General features: G+C 37.7%; 1 protein-coding gene across 1 annotated transcript in view; it reads left to right on the top strand.

The window, feature by feature from the left end:
• The window catches only part of INO80C (INO80 complex subunit C), a 35,114-nt gene that overhangs the window by 445 nt on the left and 11,909 nt on the right, over positions 1-22,760 (top strand). The window contains exons 2-3 of the mRNA XM_061995310.1: positions 18,891-19,001; positions 21,894-22,005. Coding sequence (XP_061851294.1) covers positions 18,891-19,001; positions 21,894-22,005 — 223 coding nt within the window. The remainder of the gene's footprint in view (positions 1-18,890; positions 19,002-21,893; positions 22,006-22,760) is intronic.

Consider the following 22,760-nt stretch of genomic DNA (forward strand, 5'->3'; position numbering starts at 1 on the left):
TTGCGTTTTTCAGCAAATAGTCTCTACAAAACATTGAAAGCCATTGCACATGCCAGAACACAAACCCTGATTCTGAATGATGCTGTTGTGACATTTGCTATCACCCTGTGGCATTTACATAGTTTCTTTTCTTTTTCTGGTGGGCTTATCCCTAAGAGAGGGAGTATGAAGTGCTTAATGTAGCTAACAAACTGCCTTTCTGTGAAAAATTACCATCTGGCACAATCATGTTTGACAACTTTTCCAAGATCTGCCAGAGAGAACAGTCTGAATGGAGAGGACTACTTTGTGCATGCGTGTACATGTGTATGTATGTACATAAAGATATAAAACATGACAGATATTAAATGCCTACAAAATCTTTTATATTTAAGAAACTTATCTGAACTCTTCACCCTGCAAAACTCTGTTCCGAAGTTCACACCAAACGCCTGTGGAGAGCTTCCAGTGTTATGTGACAATCCATGATTTCTTACTGAAACTGGATTTTGATAGTGTGTGATAAACAGCTTTTGCAGTTCAAAAAAACAAGTGATTTCAGTGGAGAAAAGAGTAATTTCAACATTATGTCCAAGTCAGCGTACGCATTCACTGACTTCATCAGTGCAAATCAATCCCACAAGGAGAAGAAAAGTAATGAGTCTCAGAAAATGTGTAACCTCAGGACTGGGATGAGAAACAACTTGTTGATCTAGCAATCACATTCAGTCTTGCTGACTAGCTCTGGAGCAAACCAGTTCAAACAGAAATAAAATGGGAGCTTTGCATTTTTTGAGTTGTAAACATTGATCATTGGGCACTTTCTTCTACAATACCTTATTTAATCTTAATCTCCAAAGTCTTTATAAAGTCCTTAGTTAATTGCCAAGTAATGTATTTTTTTCTGGATAAGGAAACCTGTGACACTATGAAGCACTCAATAATTCTAGTCTGCTGAGCTATTCAGAATATAGCCAGTCAACAAGCACTTAACGCTTTGTTTTATAACTTAGCCAATCTTTAAGTGTCTCAGCCAGTCAGGGCCTAGGTCATGCATGAATTTTAAACACTTTTTCTGAATATACTGTACAGAAAGAATGCAGTCACGAGATTTTTATTTTATTTTTTTTTAACTCCAAACAAGTAACTTTCATCTGGCAATCTGAGAGGTTCACACCTGTAAAACAGCACTTTCAACACAGGTTAAGAGGTAGCACTTGTTACTCCTCTGACTGTTCACTTTCCTAGTCAGCCCTTTTGATATTTTTTAAAAACCTTTCAAAGCCTAATTTCATCAGCTAAAGAAATGGTGCCTTAGCTCGTCATGAAATGCAAATACATAAAGGGCAGGTGTCAGGAGGATGGAGCCAGACTCTTCTCAATGATGGCCAATGACAGGACAAGGGGCAACGAGTACAAGCTGGAACATAAGAGGTTCCAAAGAAACATAAGGAGAAACTTCTTCACTGTGAGGGTGTTGGAGCACTGGCACAGGCTGCCCAGATGGGTTGTTAAGTCTCCTTCTCTGGGGACTTTCAAAACCCACCTGGACAATTTCCTGTGTGACCTACTGTAGATGGTCCTGCTCTGACAGGGGAATTGGACTAGATGATCTTTCAGAGTCCCTTCCAGCCCTCGAGATTCTGTGATTAAGTAAATGGACATTGTGAAATGGGTAGAGAAATAGGGAATTATTTCCTTGGTTAACTAGCACACTGTAGGTAAGAAAATCACTACTGAGAGGTTTGTAACTACTTGCAGGGACCTGAGGACTTCCCATTATATTAACTGGTAACTTCTGCTGAGAAACTTGTCCCTGGCCTACATGAAAGTACATATTGTGCCAGCTGTGAACGTACCCACATCTGTGATTCCATCACCGTGAAATTAAACAAAAAGAGTTTTTGTAGGTTCTGTGATTCACATAGTTTGTTTTTATTTCGTAGACTTTATGTTCCAAGTAGCAGTCACAGTGCTTGGCCTGAAAGACATGCTGGTCTGTTATAACTGTAGCGTTCAAAAAATGTGTTTATTTTTTTATGTAACTGATTTGCTTGAGTATGGCGATCGACTAGTGAAGAAGGCACAATTATCACACAGCACACAGATTTTTATAAACCAAATTTTGGTTATATTTCTCAAATATAGGAATTGCTGGTTTCTTTAAGAGACACTTTAGGAACATTACCAAAAAACATTCTTCATCGTTTGTATAGAGTTACCGACCCAAAGGTATTGAGTCATGTTTGGTTTGGAAGCACATGGCACACAGGGCTTGTCAGTCATGTCTACAGAAGGAGACACATGACTTTTGGATATAATGCCTGCATTTACCAAATGTAAAATTAGAAGCAAGTTTACAGGAAAGCATGATTGCAAATTGATTACATCACTTTCATTAGCATTACACAATTATTCCTCCCATGCAATTGTGCCATTGAAAAATACCTCAGTCTTTGCTCCGGCAAAAGATTTTTAATGTTGAGGATTATTATGTATATTACATGGTAACAATCGTGTGTCAAAGACACTGCTGTTTAGCAGTTTATGTAGCACCGTTCAGTTAGGTGTCCTCCCATCTTTTTAATGACTAAAAGTAACTTTTACTTAACCTGGCATAGAATCCTTGACACTCCTCTTAAAATGCCACCAGTTCTGCTGTAACATTCACAGGATTATTTTTATAGATAGTAGAGCAACATGAAGCTTTTAAAAGAGTATGTTCTACATCAAGATGTAATTGATGAAACAAAAGGCTTCCCCAAGACATCTAACAAGCTTTAAAGATAAAATTTGCACTGAGGTAAGAGAATTATTTGGGTAAAAAAACTCTCTGATTTTGTCAGTGGACAATTAAAGAGAGAAAATATGCAAAGTATTGTGATAAATGTGTATTATCTTCCATTATTTGTGAAACAACTTCAAACTAACTTAATCAAGTATAGGAAGCACCTTACTTGGAGAATTACACGTGTTGTCTTACATTTTGAATTGATGGAAAGTGCCCTGCAAGCTACAGAAAAACACAGAGACTGGTTTTTGCTTCCTTTCTCTCCATTTTCCAATGATACCTCTCCATTGGTACCGTTTGGAAAGTAAAGACTGAACTTCCTCTTCTGCAATGCTATTTAAAAGTTAAATTATTAAATACATTGTTTTTATCTGTAATTGTAAATACTGTAGCAGTACTACTGCCAACCTTCATTTTATGTAGCTAGCTCTCATACGTATATGTAACACTTACTGTATTTCTTATTCTGTGCTAAAAAGTGGAAGTCATACAACACTGTTAGAAAATAAAGTCAAAATGGTTTGAAGTTAACATCCTCTTAAATAAGCTGCTGCCATGCACAATGTGAAAATAAAATTAGTGACTCTTTAGATATGCTTTGAACTCCATTTTTATTTTAAATGTAGCTGAATGATCATGTTCTCTGCTGTAAACTGAAGATCATCAGATTAGTGTTCTAATAGACAGTTGTAAATTCAACAAGAAGACTTAAATACGTACGTCTTAACATGGTTACTGATGTATACTCAGAAGTTGTCCACTGAAGATAGCAAGCTTACCTTAGTACATAAATAGCATGGAATTGGACTCTAAACCATCAGTAAATTTAATCAATTCTCCAAGCTTGTCACTGTAAGTAGAAAACTATCAAAACAGTTTTAAAGTGACTTTGTTTTAAAGAGTCTGGCTGTAATTTACTGAAAAATGAGGTTAGGGAGAATTGAGTGAAACTACAGAATTGATGAGTACCACTGCAGCTACTGAGCTAAACTGCTCCTTGCACCATATTCTGAGACAAGTACCTTCTCTAGTGCATCACAGCTTTCTGATCTGAAATTAAAAGTCACCTTCTTAAGAATTCACACCTTGCCAACTCCTACCAGTATAACACTAACCTTTTTCTATTGCAACAGTATTCTATATAACACTTTCTGTAACAGAAAAGCACAATTTTCCTTTGTAGATGGGAATTTATTAAATAATTTGCATGAATCTACCTGCCCTGAAAGAAAAAGCAGGACCCTGATTACAGCATGACAGGGAGGAGATGTATGTACATATGTATATGGCAGTTTATTTAAAAGCTGTTAGATCAGCGTGGTCTCAACTACTTTTTTTTTTTTTTTACATTTTTCAGCCCTTAAGGTTATGACAGTAACTAAAAATACATGAATTTAACCAATGAAGCAGTACCAGTCTGAAGCTACAGCTTGCCTGAAATTATATCTTTATAAGATAAAATGTACTCCCGAGAGATGTTAACTCAAACCTTATTAAATTGATTTAAATGATGCTTTCATTGGCTAAAACATAGATGTTGTGATTTGATGCAGGTAGTTACTGATAAGAACTGCTGAGGTGACTTGCACGCTTAGTCACAACCCTACACAAGAGTCTCTACTCTTGCAAAGCTAGCAGCCAGTTTAAATCAAAGTGCCAGGTCTCACCAAGAGTTGTAGCAGGTAGTGTTTAAATTGGGATGGCTATCTTGCAGATAGGTAACACACTGCAGCATCGCACTGCATGTCACCAGGCCACACAGCACTCAAAATCTCTCAGACTTGCAGTTGTCTCCAAGAAGCAGTTTGGAGGGTCACTGCTTAGGTCTCCTAATCCTTCAAAACACGTGACCACAAAGATACTTTGTGCAACAAAGCAAACAGTGAGCAGCTGAAGTTATTAAGCGTTTCTTCTTCCCCCTAAAACAGCTTATTTTCAGGCAGTTTGCTGTAAGAGAGCCTGGATTATCCTGAGGTACCAGTTTTTGTCGCTTCCACATTTGAAGACAAATCTGTGAAAGAACCAGAATCCCTTCCATCCCTGCCAGGGAGAATGATAATTAAAAGACAATTAGCAGATTTTGTAGGGAAATCCGGAAAAAGTTCTGTGTGTGTTAAGTTAATGTTATTGAAAAAAAAAAGGAAATTGCTTTTATAGAGCAATCTAGATTGAAAGGGAACTGTCTAAACTGAGAGCTAAGAATTGACTTTGCTCAACATTTATTACATATTGAAAGCTTAGATGATCTGTAATCAGAAAAGGTTGGAAATTTCCAAACCAGACTGCCAGTCTCAGAGAATTACCAACTCCCCAACTAAATGTGATTAGATTTTAGTTTTAGAGTAAACATAGATGTGTTATGTTGTAGAAAGGCAAAAGTGTATGTGTATTGACTTTTACTGTGGGCGTCAGTATGCTGGTGTCATAGTTTTTTGTCCCCTTACCTTGGTAGAGAATTCTAATTTTCCTTTTAGCTAACAGAAAATGGAGAGTCTTACTACGATCACACTTAATTTCAGGATTCATAATAAACACAAAAGAAATTTAAGAGAGATAATAAAGATGATTTACTGCTTCTATCATAAGAAGATAAAATAGGACAGATTATTTTTTTGAGTGATCCAAAACACCACCTGCATGTACTTTAGCATGATATTTTGTCTGAGTTCTCCTAAAAAGTAATCTCAGAATGCAGTTAGTGCATTAAAAGGTTAGATTAATCATAGAATCATAGAATGGTAGAGATTGGAAGGGACCTTTAGAGATCATCTAGTCCAACCCCCCTGCAGAAGCAGGTTCACCTAGATCAGGTCGCATTGGAACATGTCCAGGGGGGTCCTGAAGAACTCCAAGGAAGGAGACAACACACCTTCCCTGGGCAGCCTATGCCACTGCTCCCTCACCCTCACAGTGAAAGCGTTTTTTTCTTATATTTAAGTGGAACTTTTTGTGTTCCAGCTTCATCCCATTACCCCTTGTCCTGTCGCTAGATACAACAGAAAAAAGGGATGTCCCAACCTCCTGACACCCACCATTTAGATATTTGTCAATATTAATAAGATCTTCCCTCAATCTCCTCCAGACTAAACAGCCCCAGTTCCCGCAGCCTTTCCTCATATGAAAGATGTTCCAGTCCCCTGATCATCTTGGTGGCCCTGCGCTGGACTCTGTCCAGCAGTTCCCTGTCTCTCTTGAGCTGAGGAGCCCAGAACTGGACACAGGACCCCGGATGAAGCCTCACCAGGGCAGAGTAGAGGGGGAGCAAAACCTCCCTCGACCTGTTGGACACACACTTTTTGACGCATCCCAGGATGCCATTGGCCTTCTTGGCCATGAGGGCACATTGCTGGCTCATATTTAGCTTACTATCAATCAGGACTCCCAAGTCTCTCTCTGCAGAGCTGCTCTCCAGCAGGTCAGCTCCCAGCCTGTACTAAAAGAAAATTTGAAATAGCTTGACTGTCTAAATATTGCAGATTTTAAGAGATGTGAGACTGTGGAATTATTTTGTTAGGTAATAACTTCAGTTTGTGCTTTAGCAAGGCATTAGTAGTTATAAAAATGTCTTAATGTGGGATTAGAAGGGCTAATAGGAGTTGGTAGTTGATATTGGTTTCTTGGGAGGGTTTTGGATAAATTTTTAAATCATTCCAAGAAAACAGAATGGAGACGTTGGCTATTTATTTAGACTTGCCATAAAAGTTGTCATTCTGTGTTGTGCAATGTACCTGTCCCTCACAGCAGAATTCATGTCCATGAACAGCAAGTCTTGTCTAACTGCAAAGCACACTTGAAGCTTCAAGAAACTCAGGCAATCTGTTAGCTCCTCATGATTAAAGGAAAGAGTCCCAGTCCATTGTCTTCTCTCTCCCACCTCCATAAGCCTCAGCTGCCATACTCCTGCTGCTTGCAGCATGCCAGCTCTGATACTCACCAGATCTGCTCAGCCACTGATCGAGGTAATCATTGAAGAGAGTTAACTTGCCAAACCTTCCCCCTCTCCCAGGAATGTTTTGTCTCCTGCTGCATTCGGAAACTGGACTGACTCCTGAGGAAGTCTAATAGGTATTGAAGGTAGCATAAGCAAGAAACAGGACAACGTGGGCAGGAAAACCACTTTTCCACTACAAGTGAGCTGTTTCATGAGCTTATATGCTCTTGACTGCAGATTTCATTAGTTTAACCATAACTAACTAAATGAAAATTGGCAGGGTTTGAGATCTGATTCATTAGTAGATCCGGTGTCTATGCCTGTGTGCAGACCTGGGTAGTAACAGCTTCAGCTGTCATAGTGATGGTCTATTAGTCTCTAAGTACCTTAACTGATTCTACAAATTCCGACAGGCTCTGTGAGATGCCATCAAAATAAGCTAGCAGGAAATACTGTGTCTTAGTCCTAATTCTACTTCCCACTGAAGATTTAGGCAATGCTTTCTACTTGGGATTCAAAACTATGAACATCTACCTTTCTGAAAGCAGATATTAAATCCTTTCTTTCAAAAGTAGAACAGAAGCCATGCTTATAATACTGATGCTTGCTTTTTATATCATGTATCCTTACAAGTGCTTGCTGTGTCCTTCACTGGAAGTTAGTCTGCAGCGGTGGGATGGGAGCATGGAAATGTTTTCTCCTCTACTGCTGAGGATGGAGGTTCTGTCTATTCCAAAGTCTGATATTGAACAGTTGTCAGAATGATCTGCTTATGTATTTTAGTTATTTATTTCTGATACATTTAGTCTAATGATAATTTGAATGCAAAATATGCAGTTGTGCAAACAAGTCTGTTCCTTTCAAAACTCCAGCCTGAAAGCAATAGTCATGCTAACTAATAACATGCATTTATGTGGTAATAAAAATACATCACTGTTAATTCAAGAGACAAATTTGAAATGGATATAAGGAAACTATTTTGTGAGTAATATGTAATTACACTGTAGCAGAGTCCATCATTCTGGGAGGAGTGAGTATCTGGTTACATGGTTTGTAATCATCCTGCCCCAGGATGTAAGTGCTGGCTGGCTCAGGAAGAAAAATTGTCCTCACTGATTATAAGACATTGCTGTGGATAAGGAGCATGTTGGAGAATTAAAAGAATAATCCTTTTGTAAAGCATTGCATGCCTTTGCTAGAATTTACCACATGAAGAGACACTTCTAGCATCACATCTATCCTTTTATAATTTTTTAAACAGAGAAAATTATTTGGTTCTTAATTTTCATTAAACACACAAGATACTGCACTTCCATGTGCTTCTGTGCACAACTTGCCTAGTATGTGAATTACGTAAAACCTAATGTAATTTTAAAAAGGTACCTCATTTTGAAAACCTCCTAGAGCCCTAGAAGTGAAATCTACTACACAGTTTTAAGCAAGTTAGTGGTTTTTACTTTTCTGCCCTTACAGTGTCAGCATGCTTGTAGCACTACTGCTTCCTCAGATTTGTGCTTTTCTGAGTTAGTGAAAGAAGGAGAAGAAGGGCAGAAAAGGCTGAGATGCCTTTGATAGTTTTTGCATAAGTTAGACAATGTGTACAGCCACCCAATTGGTACAGCTGGAAAAATCAAATAAGCTTTCAAGCAAATTTCAAATTTTCAAATCTGAAAATGAAGCAGCAATTTCCCAAGCTAAATACAGACACTGCTTAGGATTTTGTTAGGTGTATATCAAATACACCATCTTTGAAGAAAAGGTTAGTGGCATCCCAGGAAGTACAGGGGATATTAACCAGGGAGGAGAGATTGTATTATGAAAATGCTCATCATATAGGAGAAAGGAGGAGGCAGTTAAAGCCCTGTAGGAAACTGCATGAAAGTTGTGTGCCATAAAACCAGCAGTTCTGTTGAGTCAGTAGTTTATTGGTTTGCAGTCCATCCAGAAGCTTGTCTTATTTTTGACGATAAACAGGTATTTTTAATAAAAGGTGACTCTTCTGTCTCAAAACTTTATTACATTTATGCCCTGAAATCGTCAGGACTATGGTGAAATACTGCTGAAATGGAACACGCAGATATCAGGGCAGTAATTAACGTGAATGTTATGACTGCTCATGACCAAAAGAGCTTTTTGTTAATAAAACCAGTATTTTCTATTTTATAGGGTATTGATTTCAAACTAGGGAGACGGAGGCTTGCCCAGAGAACTATGGAATGTGTCCTTGGAGGTGTCCAAGACCTAAGTAATTGAGTTCAAGGCTAGTTTTGACCCTGCTTTGAGGAGGAGGTGGGCCAGTGCCCTCCTGAGACCCCTTCCAGCCTCAGTGATTCAATGTTACTGTTTTGTCTCCATAAGCAAGCAGTCACACACTCCTTCCATATGCAGGTGAGGGTTTTCCCATACTATTGAAGCCCAAACCTCAAGGAATACATTTAGACAATATTAGTAGTCCCCACACTATAACAATGTTTGTGTTTTATAAGAACTGCTTTTTCCTGAGAGGAACAGCACAGTCTTCTTACAGCAAAATTAGTTCTTAAGTCAATGAACTGGAACAGGAATAGGCCATTTTTCCTTGACACTCAACAGTGTGTTCAGGCTCCTCAAACCAGAGTAGTAAGCTATAAAGTCCTTATTCCTTAAGTTGATTCTCTTTGTTTAGGTAGACTAGAAATAGCAATGCTAGTTTGAGTCTGACATCACCAACCTTAAATTTTCAAAAGTCAGAAATTGCTTTTTTTTTCTTGATTTTTGTTAAGCCTACTTGTTGCAGACAGAATTGCCTTTTGTTGTAGCCACTGAGTGGCCCTTTTTATCCTCCTCTTTTCTATCTGCCCAAAAGATATTTTTTAATTTGCTAAATAATCCGTTGTTACAAACTTCTTAAAATATCCCATTAAAACCATCACAAAATACTAAACATTATCTTTCCCTTTTGCCTATGATCATGGATGTGATACCAAAACTTCACCACCAATTCTAATGCAGTGGAAAAGTAAAATCTCTTAATAGTTCTATTTCAAGTCCAGAAAAAAAGGCAGTCAGGATACAAGCTTGTATGCAAACTGTTGAAGTCTGGCACTTTTGAAATGTGCTTTGGCTCATCAACTTCGATATATAGTATCAGGGTGAAGTATATGGAACTCATGTAGTTGAGTAAACAACCACCTACTTGTACAAATGTTTCCACAGAAGTATTTCAGAAAGTTGCCTTGAAATTAGCATCACTGGAGTATGTTTATTCTCTCATAGTTACTTTAGAAGTGGAATATTTCATATGCCAGTGTACCTAACGTTTGTCTTTCTCACGTTGTGTTTGGGTTTCACGGTCCTAAGTACCTGTACATAAATCCGAAAACCTTCTTCTGAGTAACTTTGGTCTGCAGCACTAAGCCTCTGCAGTACAACTGCTAGTATTAACTAATGCATTGTGCAACGGTAGGTGTAGTTTGTAGAAATGTAATGGAGTTTTTATCTAACAGAAGGAAGTTCTAAAATGAGCAAAATATAAGGAAAATACAAAAATAAAGGTCTATTTTCCCTATTGATTTACCAGTTAGTCCATAACATCTGCATGAAAATTTGAGTTTTTTAATTCAGTTATATTTTTCCTAACAAAAAATAGCTAGAATAGGAGCTCTGGAAGAAACATATACCCAGGCTTTAAACTAGTTGCCTGTCCTTGGATGAATTTTTTGTTTGTTTGTTTCTGTTTGTTACTCAAACGTTTTTTCCCCTGAAAATGGATAAAGTTTTACAGAACTAAGTAGGATCAGGAAACTTGAGTACTTTTTGAAGGATGGAATTGCTTTCCTGTCAGCCATAGAAGCCTTTTTGCCTTCCTTGTCCTCGATTCAATCACATGCAGATGAATGGATTTGGATCCTACTCCTAGCTTGACTGAAGCCTGTCCTTCCAGAAAGGGTTTTTTTATATGCTTCCTGAGCAGCGTGACAATGTTAGTAGCACATAAGCATATTGTAATCCTCCAGTCTTTTCTCCAGAAACACTTTGACCGTAACTGTCGTGTATCAAATGATGTATTTTAAACTTTTAAGTATCAGTTTAGCCAAAGTCCTTGACTGAATTGAATTTTTCTGATGGAGAAAGGAACATAGTGGCAGCTTTTATAAAAATCCAATCGTGATTTGCTCTAGTCTCTTTCACTGGTACATGTCCATCCATTTTAAGTCTTAAGGCCCATCAATTTAGAAGACTATTATTTTTTTTTTCTCTTGGGGAATCAAAATATTTTGTTAGCTGGTCTCAGTTTTACCCTTGGTGAAAACATATACTAACGTGTGCTTTTTCATTCCATATATACTGAAATTTTCAGCTCCAGAGCTGCTTCAGCATGCCATTCAGCTCATGAATTTGTCCAAGTTACAATTTTCTTTATTAAGAAAACTGTCAAATGTTATAAACAGGGAATAGTCACAATCCACCAAATGAAATCTAAAAGTGAGAGATCCTTTGCAATCATTTAAGCTGAAGGGAGCTTTGTGGCAAATGCAAATTAAAACAAGCTTTTCTGAGATGGGCTGAAGCTATTCATAGTTGCGTCTCAATTACATTTTACTTATTCCTCATAGAAAATAGTTGAGTGGTTTTTTCCTTGAAATATCTGTAAGTTATAAAACCTTGTCTATCATAGCACTTGAAAGTTTTTAAATGGAAAAACATGTTTGGCATCTAAAACCTCTTGAGAACAAATCAAAGCTTTTTATTGAAGCTGGTTAGTCCCTTTCTGTGTTTGAAAGTTTAATAATTTTTAAGAGAACAAAGTAAACTTCACTTTTTCTGGATTTTTTTTTCCTCTTGAGTGAGCAGTACCAGCAAGAAGGGACTTCTCATGTCGTGAAATTGCTAGGTCTTTTCCTGATAGGCATTTTCAAGAAATATTTGAGAGGTGGGGCATGTAATTAAAGTCTTATTCTCCTTTTGGCTACATTTTTAATTTTGAATTCAAACCCTCACACAGCATAATAGAGCTTTGCTTTAGGGTGTTTTATACCTCTATCAAAGTGACTAAAGTAATTAGTATTTTATACATTTTGGTAAGTATTTTGTCACTGGAAGCACCAGTGCAGGTAAATGATAATGGCTTGAAGCTCAGGCAGTGACGGGACCCTAAATGAGACTGTTGCCTTTTAATCAAGAGCACTTGGAGTCTATGGTATTGAAATGCCCTACAAAGAAAATAGAGAAGCCATCCATCACTTTGTGACAGTCCAATCTTTTAGTGCATGGGTAAAATTTTATTCAGCCTTTCTAAGGCAGTTGGAATGTAAGATGTTTTATTTCACCTCAAAAAAGCAGTGTAAAAGTTTGAAAGCGTAATGTACAGATTGCTTTCTGGACAGCGTATGTGTCTTTGTGCATTATCTTTATTTATATAGATTGCAAATACAACGTTTTCTGTGTCCTTTTTCAAACACCTCCCCTCTCTCTCTTATACATCCAACAGGAGAGGTTATGTCTACATTTTAGTCATATGTTTGGAAGTAATTTCCATAGTTGATTAACTCTTGATGCTCAGTGGAAATATTTGGCAAGTTAGAGGCAAAGAACTGCTGCTTTAGGAAGGGCAAATTTAGTAAATCTTGCACAGAAAAGTAGTTTGACATGTGACTCAGAAATCCTCTGGGGAATGCGTAGAAGAAGCTGAAGTACATTTAGTAACATATACTTGGAGTTATAAAGTATTACGATAGTAGTTCAGCAATCTAATTTCAAACTTTTCATTGTTATGTTTGTTTTTAACAACTCTCCCGCAGCTTTCTTTTAGGAGAAAATGCAGTAGCAGCATCTGAGGACAATGTTGTAATTCAAACAAAAATATTTTTGTTACTGGGCATTTGGGAGATTTAATTTTTTGTCAATGGAAGCGGAAACCTGTGCCAGGAACCTCGCCTTTTGTGTTAAGTTGCCAATGATGAAACCCAGTGACTTTAATGAATTTACTCCCAGTTTACACTGTATGCATGACTGTCTTGACCCCACCCGACTAGCTGCTTGATATCAAGGACATTAATCTACCTTGTACTTAATACCTATTTTCACCTGGCATCTAGTCAGGTTTTTGTTTAGTAAACTGAGTTTTTCAGTACCTTGTGAAACGAAATTTGCTGTGGATATGCAAGATGAAGGTTTTTTTCTTCCTGGCATTTGAATATTTTTGCACTAAAATACTTTTTGTCCTACCCCAAAATAAGGTTGGACCTTCTGGATAACATTACTAAAATGCTACCACTTACCAGAGTGTTGAGAGAGAAAACGCTGAGAAAATTGTACTGGGCTTCATTTTAGTGAGTGGAAAGGAAGAGGGAAAGATTTTCCCACTGAATCCATGAACCAGCAAAATGCAAACAGATAGGGAATACATGTTTCTACATGTGACTGAATAAGTCTTTCCAGCAAAGCTTACTGTCACTGACATAGACAGAGTTAATCTTGCTCAAGACAGTGCTATTTCATCAGTCTTACATTGCCGCTGAGTCTTCAGTGAGCTTGCTTTCAGAAATGCACTATGCTAATAGCACTGGTGATGAGAAATTTTTTAGCCATCATTTTAACTTGAGCTTAAACACATCTAACTCTGACACATTTCTCTGTACCCAGCAATGTAAAGAGATACATTTTTGTCTACCAGAGTGTACGTGTTTGCGTTTTAGTGACTTCTGTCACGGCATCATGTAAAGTTAAATAAATATTCAGACTGTGCAGGAGCCTGTGCCAGGCTTGTTAGACAGTGAGAGGTAATATATTAATCAAACTGCTTAATATATGTTCCAGTATGAGCTGAGGCTTGGTTAAATACATGACATTCAGTCTATTCCCAGTTTTGAAAAGTCTGCTTGTATCATCTCTGTTGTCATCTAATGACATTTGTGCTCTGTTTCCACATGGCATTCTCACTCACTGTAATTGTCCACTAGTGAAAATACAGGTATTATCTATCTATTTTATAAATTACCATTTTCTTCCCTGGCTGGATGCCACAGCCTCATCAGGTTGTCACAGAACTTACACACAGCTAAAAGCTGAGTAAGTTGCTACAAGTTGGATATTGCCACTTTAGAAGTAACCTACTACAAGAATAGTTAGACATACATTATTACCATTATTTAAGAATGTGGATGTAGTATTACTGAGATTATGAAAATCAGCTGCCAAAAGTAAGTAAAAATAATTTAAACTGTTTATTTGACTTCATATACAAAGGTTGGAGACAAGTGAGTTCCCCTGCAAGCCAGCTTGGATGCTTTTGGGCAGTTATCACCAACTGTGAGGGCTTGATTTAGAACCAGACCTTTCTTGTTACTTATTTTTCAATAGTGATGTACAGCCCTCTACTCATCACTGTAAGACAAAGCCAGAGTATCAGAAATACTGAGCGCAGAAGCAAAACCAAACCAAAAACCCGCATATGTAATCCCTTTCATCTACAATTGCTCTACTCTATACAGTGTTTAAACTGACTAATGAATGAGTTGCTTGCAAAAGCAAAGCAGAAAGAGAAAATTGATGTTTACAGTTTTGGTTTTGCCCCCTTAAACTAGAAGCTCCCTTTCCAGTTCTTACAGAATTTATTTATGCATTTGAGGTTTGCTTTACTAGGATACTCTTCTGTTTACCTTCTGTTTTAGCCTGTAGAAAAAGAGGCTGAGGGGAGACATGATCACTCTCTACAACTACTTGACAGAAGATTGTAGCTAGGTGGGGGTTGGTCTCTTCTCCCAAGTAATGAGTGAGAGAACAAGAAGTAGCCTTAAGTTGCTCCAGTGGAGGTTTAGATTGGATATTAGGAAAAACTTCAGTAAGATATTTCTTTGGAGTCCCTATCACTAGAGATGTTTAAAAGGTGAAGTGTTGAGGGATGTGATTTAGTTTAGTGATAGACTTGGCAGCGTGAGGTTAGTGGTTGGACTTGATGATCTTAAAGATCTTTTCCAGTCAATGTGATTCTGTGATTCTATTTTTAAATTCTGTTTTACGATGTAAGATTGTAACATGGTTACAAATGTTATAATACAATGTACATGCTTAGCAAAAATAGCCACTGATGATAGTCATGTACCTTCAGTGATGTGCAGATCCATTTTTTTCCTAAGTCACAACATGCATGGTACTCAGTGATTGGATGCCAGAAATGCACAAATGTATGCTTTTGACCTCTGTGTTTCATATTGTTGATGTTTTTTATATTTCATAAAATCCTGTTAGTCTGAAATAATGAAAAAAAAAATAATATAATCCAAAAGTAAATAGGTAAGAAATAATATTTCAGCAAGTGCAAGTTATTCTGTTACACAGTTTTAATCCTTACTGGAGGAAAAAAAAACTAAACACACACCTTCATTTGCCAGTGCAGGTGTACCCTGTAAATGTAAAGCCACTGCCAAATCTTTGTTATAATCTTTAACAGCCCATGGAGAAAAACATATACTGCTTAGTGACTGTTGTAGTACAATTTCCCTGTAGTCCTAGTTACATAAACCACCTTTTAAAAGACACCATTTAGTTATAAAGTGCACATTAAAAGCTGCTTCACTTTCTCTCTCCTTGAAGTGTATTATTGAGCTACCCATAAAGGATGTTTACATTACAAGAACAGTTAAAAAGAAGCTTTAAGGAGGCTATTGAAAGTTCCAGCTCATGGTTATGCTTTCTTTCTAGCCCTACTGCAAAAGCATTTGGGATGCTGGCAGTGGGGGAACTAAGAGGCAGGCTGGGTAGAGAAAATGTGCTGGGGACTGGTCGTGAATTAGGCAGGAAGGGAAGTTGCCCCACATGTGGCTGGAGGTTACAGCACACATGGAGCAGTACATGTTCCCTGACAGGCATTTCCTCGCTGTGCTCACGAGACCGACACCGCTTCATAGGAGGACAAAGAGGATCTGAGTTTGTTCCTCTTTTTTTTGCCTTAACACGTGACACTGCAGAATGAAATACCAAACAACCAAGCAGACAAGCATATTTGAGAGAAATTTGTTCAACTAATGTTAAAAGTTAAAGACTACCTTTAGTGTGCAGTAATTATTCACTGAGGAATCTTCTTTCAGGCTCTAAATAACATTTTGTATTATCTCCTTAGTATTCCCTTGGGGAAACATAGGGTTTGAAGTACAAAGGTAGATCCATATTGGTTAAAATTCATTTTGCATTCCCCCCCCCCCACCCTTTAAAAAAAACTTTCAAAAACCAAACCTGAAACATTAAATGATGTTTCCTATGCTTTAAAACCTGGCATTCTAAAACATAGGCTGGGCAGATTTGTAGACTGTGGAAACACTTCTGATTTATGGCTATAAAACCACTGAGGATATCAGCTGAGACTTCTGCAGGCTGCGCAGAAAGAGTGTTTCAAAGCTCTGGGCTTGCCAGAGTTTGCTCCTCGGTGCAGTAGTGCGTTATTCTCAACGCAGTGCTCCTACGCAACTCTTTAATGGTTTTCAAGAAAGAAAAGCACATTAGTTGAGTATCTCTCTTCTATAGTGCTATTGCTGAAAATCAGACTTTTCGTACAAGCAATGCTGAGTGAGGAAACTGACACATCTCTCCAGAATGTCTTTATCTCAGTTCTCAGCATTTAATTGGGATCACAGTACTTAATCAGGCTTACTTGTTTCCCAGTCTGTTAACAAGGCTCTGAAATCATGGTATCAATCGCATACCTCTCTGATATGTGAGCTGGTTCACAGCTCTGCACACCTCACCTTGGAGAGGAAACCACTGCTCTCAAATTGTCGATGGGAGATCCAGAAGCTACTGCTGGCTGTATGTCTCGGTGGGACTGGAAGATGATCAGATGTCCAGGTGGTCCTCCGGATCAGTGGCAGTGGTCCTCTGCCACTGGGCAAGGGATCCTGGCACAAACAAAATTAACATCTGGCCTGTAACATGAGTTATCCGCACTCTTAACAGCACTAATGTCTGAAATACCTTAGGGCTTGGTCTGGAAAAGAAACGACGTGTAAAATATACATTCAGGAATTGTCCTGCCAGAAACAGTTCCTTACTTTCCTTCCCAGCATGCCAGCAAGATTAGCATTCAATCCACACAGAAAAACCCACTGGAAACAGTGTTATATGTAAATGTACCCGGCTGCAGAAATTAAAGACTGATATATATAACATCAGTGTATATATACAATCAGTGTATAAGGAAGCTTCTTCCCTTTTATTGCTTAACCATTTTTATTTACTCCATCTCATACTAGATGCTATTTTGAGATATTGTGGAAATGCTACTCAAAATTTGATTCATAAACAGCAGAATACTTAGGAGAAGGTCACTGAAAGGGTAAAAGCAATAAAGTAATTAATAAAAAGATGTAGGATTGAATTTAGACCCAACTAAATGGTACCATGTAAAAGGCAAGAAGGCTTTGAAGAATAACTATGAGTGCTGATTCCTCCACTTAGAGAATTTACACTGATAATAAGCAGTATCAGAGTGAATTTATTCAACAAAGACAATCTAGTATCTCAAGCTTTGTTTTCCTCAAGATTTACTTCAATGCTTGCTACTGAAATCTGAAGCACTGGATACATGCATGTTCAAGAATATAGTTTAAAACCTAGCAATTTATTGTATAATGCCACTTTTCTAAGGATTGCTGAAGGTGTTTCCTCACTGTCACATAATGTATATATTTCTAAACATTAATGTACATTTATCCTGTTTCTCTGACAGTCCTGCCCTTTAATGTTGTCCTCCACAAGGGAAGAATCAAGTTTAAGCTACAGACTTCTATTTTGCTTCCAATGATGTTGTTATGACAGTATGTCTTATACTATGAGTTTACAGAGGACTAACTGTTGTTTTGAAAATAGATCACCTCTATTCATATATTTTAGTTTGGAAACATGACTATTTTACTTAAATGCTTCTTTATACCACTCTTTAAATATTTAAGACCTCTCTCTGCTATGTTAAGAACAGGCATCTTTGAATAACTTATGTATTTCCCCAAAGAAGATTTCAACTTGCCTAGTTCCTAATCCTATAATTACTTATGCATGTAGTTAGAAATACAAACATTTCCCTTGTAATCACATGGAGAAGGATATGCTGAATCACGGCCTTTGCTATATAATCTCAGTTTCTAGAAGTACTCCCACGATTCACTAATTATAATGATCCTATTTTTCTCTTCCTTAAAAGGAGAATTTATTATATCAAAACAAAAGGTTTTACAGTGCAGGTTTTCACAGGAAAACTTTTTTGCTGTTGTTCTAAGTATTATCTGTATGAAGGAAAAGCAAAGAAACATTTTGTATACCCATTCAGTAAATACAGATTTAGCTTCTAGCCAAGTGTTTTATTCTTCAAGAAAAATGAATGAAGGTATGAAATCCTGTTGACTGAACTGCCAAACTCAATGGCAAAATTCCCATTGTTTGCAGTATAGATCAGGATTTCACAAGGAACATTGATGTATGTAGCACAGGCTAGTTCTGGTGGCGTGGAGACTTACAAAGCACCCACAAAACAAAAAACAACATAAACTCAGTCATGCAGAACTATCAGAAATTGGTTAATGCGCCATGCAACTTTTTTAGCTTTCCAATCACACTCACACGTTCTCCAGCTACTCTTCCTGCTAAATAAATAAACGATAAAGAAAAGCCTAGAACACAGCAGCTATTACCTTTGTAGATTTTGTGAGGCTTGTATACAAAAATGACATAGATCATATTTTTTCCTCTCACTCCTCACTCCTCACTCAGGCACAACTGAAGCCAAGGACGGGGAATAAACTGATTAATCAATTTTTCTTTTGTACCTTGAAAAAATTCTTTTTATAAATTTTATATATTCCTGTTAATGCTTTAACATAGAACATTCTGAAGTAGATCCAGCGTACTTTTCTACTGTTTTGAGTTTCACATGCTTTCTTGCACTTTACAGAGATTGCTTTCATTACTATTGAAGTAAACCCGATTCTGCTTTTCCCCAGTAGGCTTTGACCACTCTATTCCCCTCCTCCCCTTTATGTGTCAGTTGTAAATTGCTTGACAAATACTCTGTTTCATGCTTCCTCGTGCTGACATGTGGCATCTTTAAAGATGAAAAAAAGATAGGAAGGCTAAAAAGGCAGCAGGTACATAATAAAACAGACAGCTCCATCTCCAGTTAAGCTCAGAGTAACAGGCAATAAGATTGTATTTTTTCTTCAGAGTGCAGGTGGAGAGGCCATGAATGAAAACAAATTTCTGAACACAGACTCCAGCACAGGATCAGTGGAAACAAGTGTCAAGCCGTTACCATTTAAAGATCCAAACTTCATCGTAAGTGTATTATTTTAACAATTTGAAAATTTAAACTCTTCAAATAAAACATTAGCTAGGATGTTATTTAAATATATTGTCAATGTAAGTATTAACAAAGTCATCTTAACAGCCAAATAAAAGGTTGAGAATTTTCAAGAAGTCTACCTGAAGTCCATGACACACTATGGTCCAACATGTACACTAGGTTACAGCATGAAAATGGCACTGGTCCAGAGGCAGAGCTATTATATTAAGTTCTGGAACAGAGTCAGAAAACCTTCTAGATCAAGGCAAGGGCAGAATTTTTATGTTTTGGTACCTCGCAAACTGCCACAGCTAGAGAGGAACAATTAATACCACTGTGAATGTCAGAATCCCATCTTCCAGTTCCTAACCAAGGCAGGCTGCAAAGCAATTGAGCTAGAAATCAGCTAGAGAGTCATTAGCAACTGGCATTTTGCTCCTCTCCCGGTCCCTGAAACTCTTAACAGACCTGTGGTGTCTGTTCTTCCAGTAATTGCTAGATTTGGAAGCAAATGCTCCATGCTGCCCAGAAGCCCAGACTGCCGGCATTCAGAAGTCATGTAAACTCTTGACAGCTGATGAAATACTGGCTGCTAAAACACTCTTTAAATTGGGTGAGAAGATGAAGAACGACTAGAGCTAGTAATGCTGTCACTGCTGGGTTTGTTTTTAATATCTTTTTATCTTGCAGTGCCAGGGCCGGCTCACTGGCACACTGTACAAATGCTTTCCTGACAAGCAAACTTCTCAGACTGCTGGTCCTAAGCCAGTGCTTAGAAAGAAGGACTTTTTCCCAGATTTCATTCTGTAGGAATATCCCATGGCATAAACCCCAAGTAACTGGGCAACACACATCTCACTGAGTACAGGTTTGGCAGGAGGTGTAAAATTAATCTCTGACTTTCAATTTACTCCATATCTACTTGGCTGATGATTTCTGTCTTGAGAGGGGCATTCAAACAACTATATGCATTGCTCACTCTAATCCTCCAGTGAGCACCAGCATCTTTGAGAGATGAGACTTACTGGAAAAGCTCCATTTATGACTAGAGGCTTTTCATGTAGCTTCTGTATAAGATTTAAATAGCCATGAGGCCTTGTGCTGATCCTTCAGTTCTTAGAGGGATGTCACCATTTCCAAAGGGGCAATGCTATTGTTTTGAAATAATAATAAATGTACAGGGCTTTTGGCAACTGCTGCAGAAATAGTAGACAGTTATAACTAAAACATGAAATTGTCCTCCCCAATACAGTAACTACTTTGGAAGAAACGTGTTGAGTTTTATCCAACTTTTTGATGATATGAACTGGTAGTAACAATTTGAATGACTTTTTGTATTCTTCGAGCCTAATTGAGCTTAAAAGGAAGAAAAATCCCCAAATAATATCTATCTCTCATAAATATGCCCAAGCTTGTACTATTAGCTCACTGCAGAAGATAGACTTGAAAGCAGAAAGGGAAGAAATTACCTTTTTCTCAGCTTTCTGAATGGAATTTCCATCCCTTGGCAATGGGGAAGATCTCCTGACAATTGTGTAGAGCAATGAATAGCTCAACCTGTCCTAGCTCCAGCTTTCCCCTAACTTCACTAATCCAGAGGTGACTTGGTTCATTTGCACTTGGCAGTCGTTGCCTTTTGATTGTGGGCCCCACTCCTAGGAGACATAAGTTCATATAAAACAAACAGTGGCTTTTGAGGAACCAGATTACTGAAAATATAATCATTTATGTGATGATTTGGGGGAATATTTCTGTAATGAATTTGAATTAGTAATGTGGTAGTACTTCTATTTTCATCTCATATTCTCTATTTTACAATGAACTCTAGAATTGCTAAGGTGCTACCCTCAGAGCAAACATTTCCATGTACTTGCTAGATTAGGTATCCATTACCAAAACCCGATACATCATCAGCTTGTGAGCATCTTTTCTTAAAAGTTCTTACGTCTACAGAAAAAAAAAGCTTTCTCATTGGCTTCTTTCTCCTACCATTCTCAGCAATTGAACAGGCTACTTTATAAACCAAGCACAGCAGAAGTGTGTTTGCAGAACTTTGTTGGGTTTTGATACGACTGACGTGGCAGGTAGTAATTAGTAACAGAAATAATAACAACTCCACAATTGTATGAGTATTTTCGTTTCTGAAATAAAGCTGTAGATCTGTGTCCTTTGATCGTTTAGAAGCAGTGCAGTGCGTCGTGCAGCTTCTGTCTCTGGAGAGACATAAGTAAATTACTCTGTAGCAATCACAGTTGATAACTGAAACTACCATTATGGTACCTGTGGCAGGCCTACCATTAGCATGCCTTTCAAAATGCAAAATTGTCTTGGCAGCCAAGATTCTGTTTATTATTATTTTTCTGTTCTTCTGTCTCCTATCCTTTGAAAAAAAATAATTTCCAGAAAGTTTCTCATAACATTCATTACATTTTGCAAGATCTACAGTCATGCATAATTTGAAAAGAGCTAGAGCTGCACCTGTAGTATGCCATAAAAAGGAGATAGAAAATTTAGCCATGTAATCACAATTTTAAACACAACTTCATAGTAATAAGTTATAATATGATGGGAAGTACATACAAAATCCTGTTATCTCAGGCTAAACCTAACCACATTGATTTTCTCTTTCCATGTAAGACGCAGATTTTCATTTCCTTCAGTTAATCATAGACATAGTAGCTTTGACACAGTCCAAAAAGCTTTGTTTTTCTTGCAGCCAAGATTAAAGTGTACAGTGTGTTAGCCTGCTGATGAAATAAGTGAGGATAACAAATCATTTATGACAAGATGAGACGTGTCCAAAAGACTACAAAATAGAAGTGTCACACTCTGAAATAGTATTCTTTATTTATTTTTTTCTCTAAACACTGTATTTTTAATTCTAGCACTCCGGCATTGGTGGAGCAGCAGCTGGCAAGAAGAACAGAACTTGGAAGAACCTAAAACAAATTCTTGCTTCTGAAAGGGCATTGCCATGGCAACTAAATGATCCTAGCTGTAAGCTGCTTAGATGCTTTGCATGTATTTATAAATAATAAAATCCACACAAGTAACTTTTTTTAAAACAAACCTAAATTGTTTCATCAGTGCATGCAGTTTCCTGCTTTAACAGGGTCCAGTAACACATTTAAGACAAGTCTAATTACACTTGCCAGCCCTAAGTGGAAAGTAAGGGGATACAAATAATTTGGAACATTGTGAAAAAGTTCAAATACATTTGAGGAAAGAGTTTAATAAAGGAAATATATTTATCTGAAACAGCTCAGAAGCTCCTTATTCCCATCAGGTTATTGTCACTTCTTCACTGCTGAAGAGCCTCTTCCTCTGCATACAACCCAAGTCTTCTGTCTGGTGACCACTGCTTGATTAGCTATGTTTTAACTGTTTGCAAGTAGATTCTAAACCACATACCTGCAGTAGCTTAGACCTCAGCCCAAGCTTCCTATCCAGCTCCTTATCCTAGATTCCTGGGAGATTTAAATCCTACATCCCCTATTTATTTCAGCACAGCTGAAGCTACACTATTAGCAGTCCTGATTAGCAGTCCTAGCTGGTGCACAGGAGCAAAGTTACAGCAGTGGCCTTAATCTAGATATACATCAAGTCTACTGGTAATGTAGAGTACTGTTGAATGTAGCTGGAGGCAGAATGTGATCCTCAGATTTTCCTTAAGCAAGTGGAGGCATTTCAGAACTGAGCATATGCAGATACTTTTTGTCAGACTTGATGCTTTGTCCAAAAATAGCTTGCCA

Source organism: Colius striatus, chromosome 4 (assembly GCF_028858725.1).
Source record: "Colius striatus isolate bColStr4 chromosome 4, bColStr4.1.hap1, whole genome shotgun sequence".
NCBI lineage: Eukaryota > Metazoa > Chordata > Aves > Coliiformes > Coliidae > Colius > Colius striatus.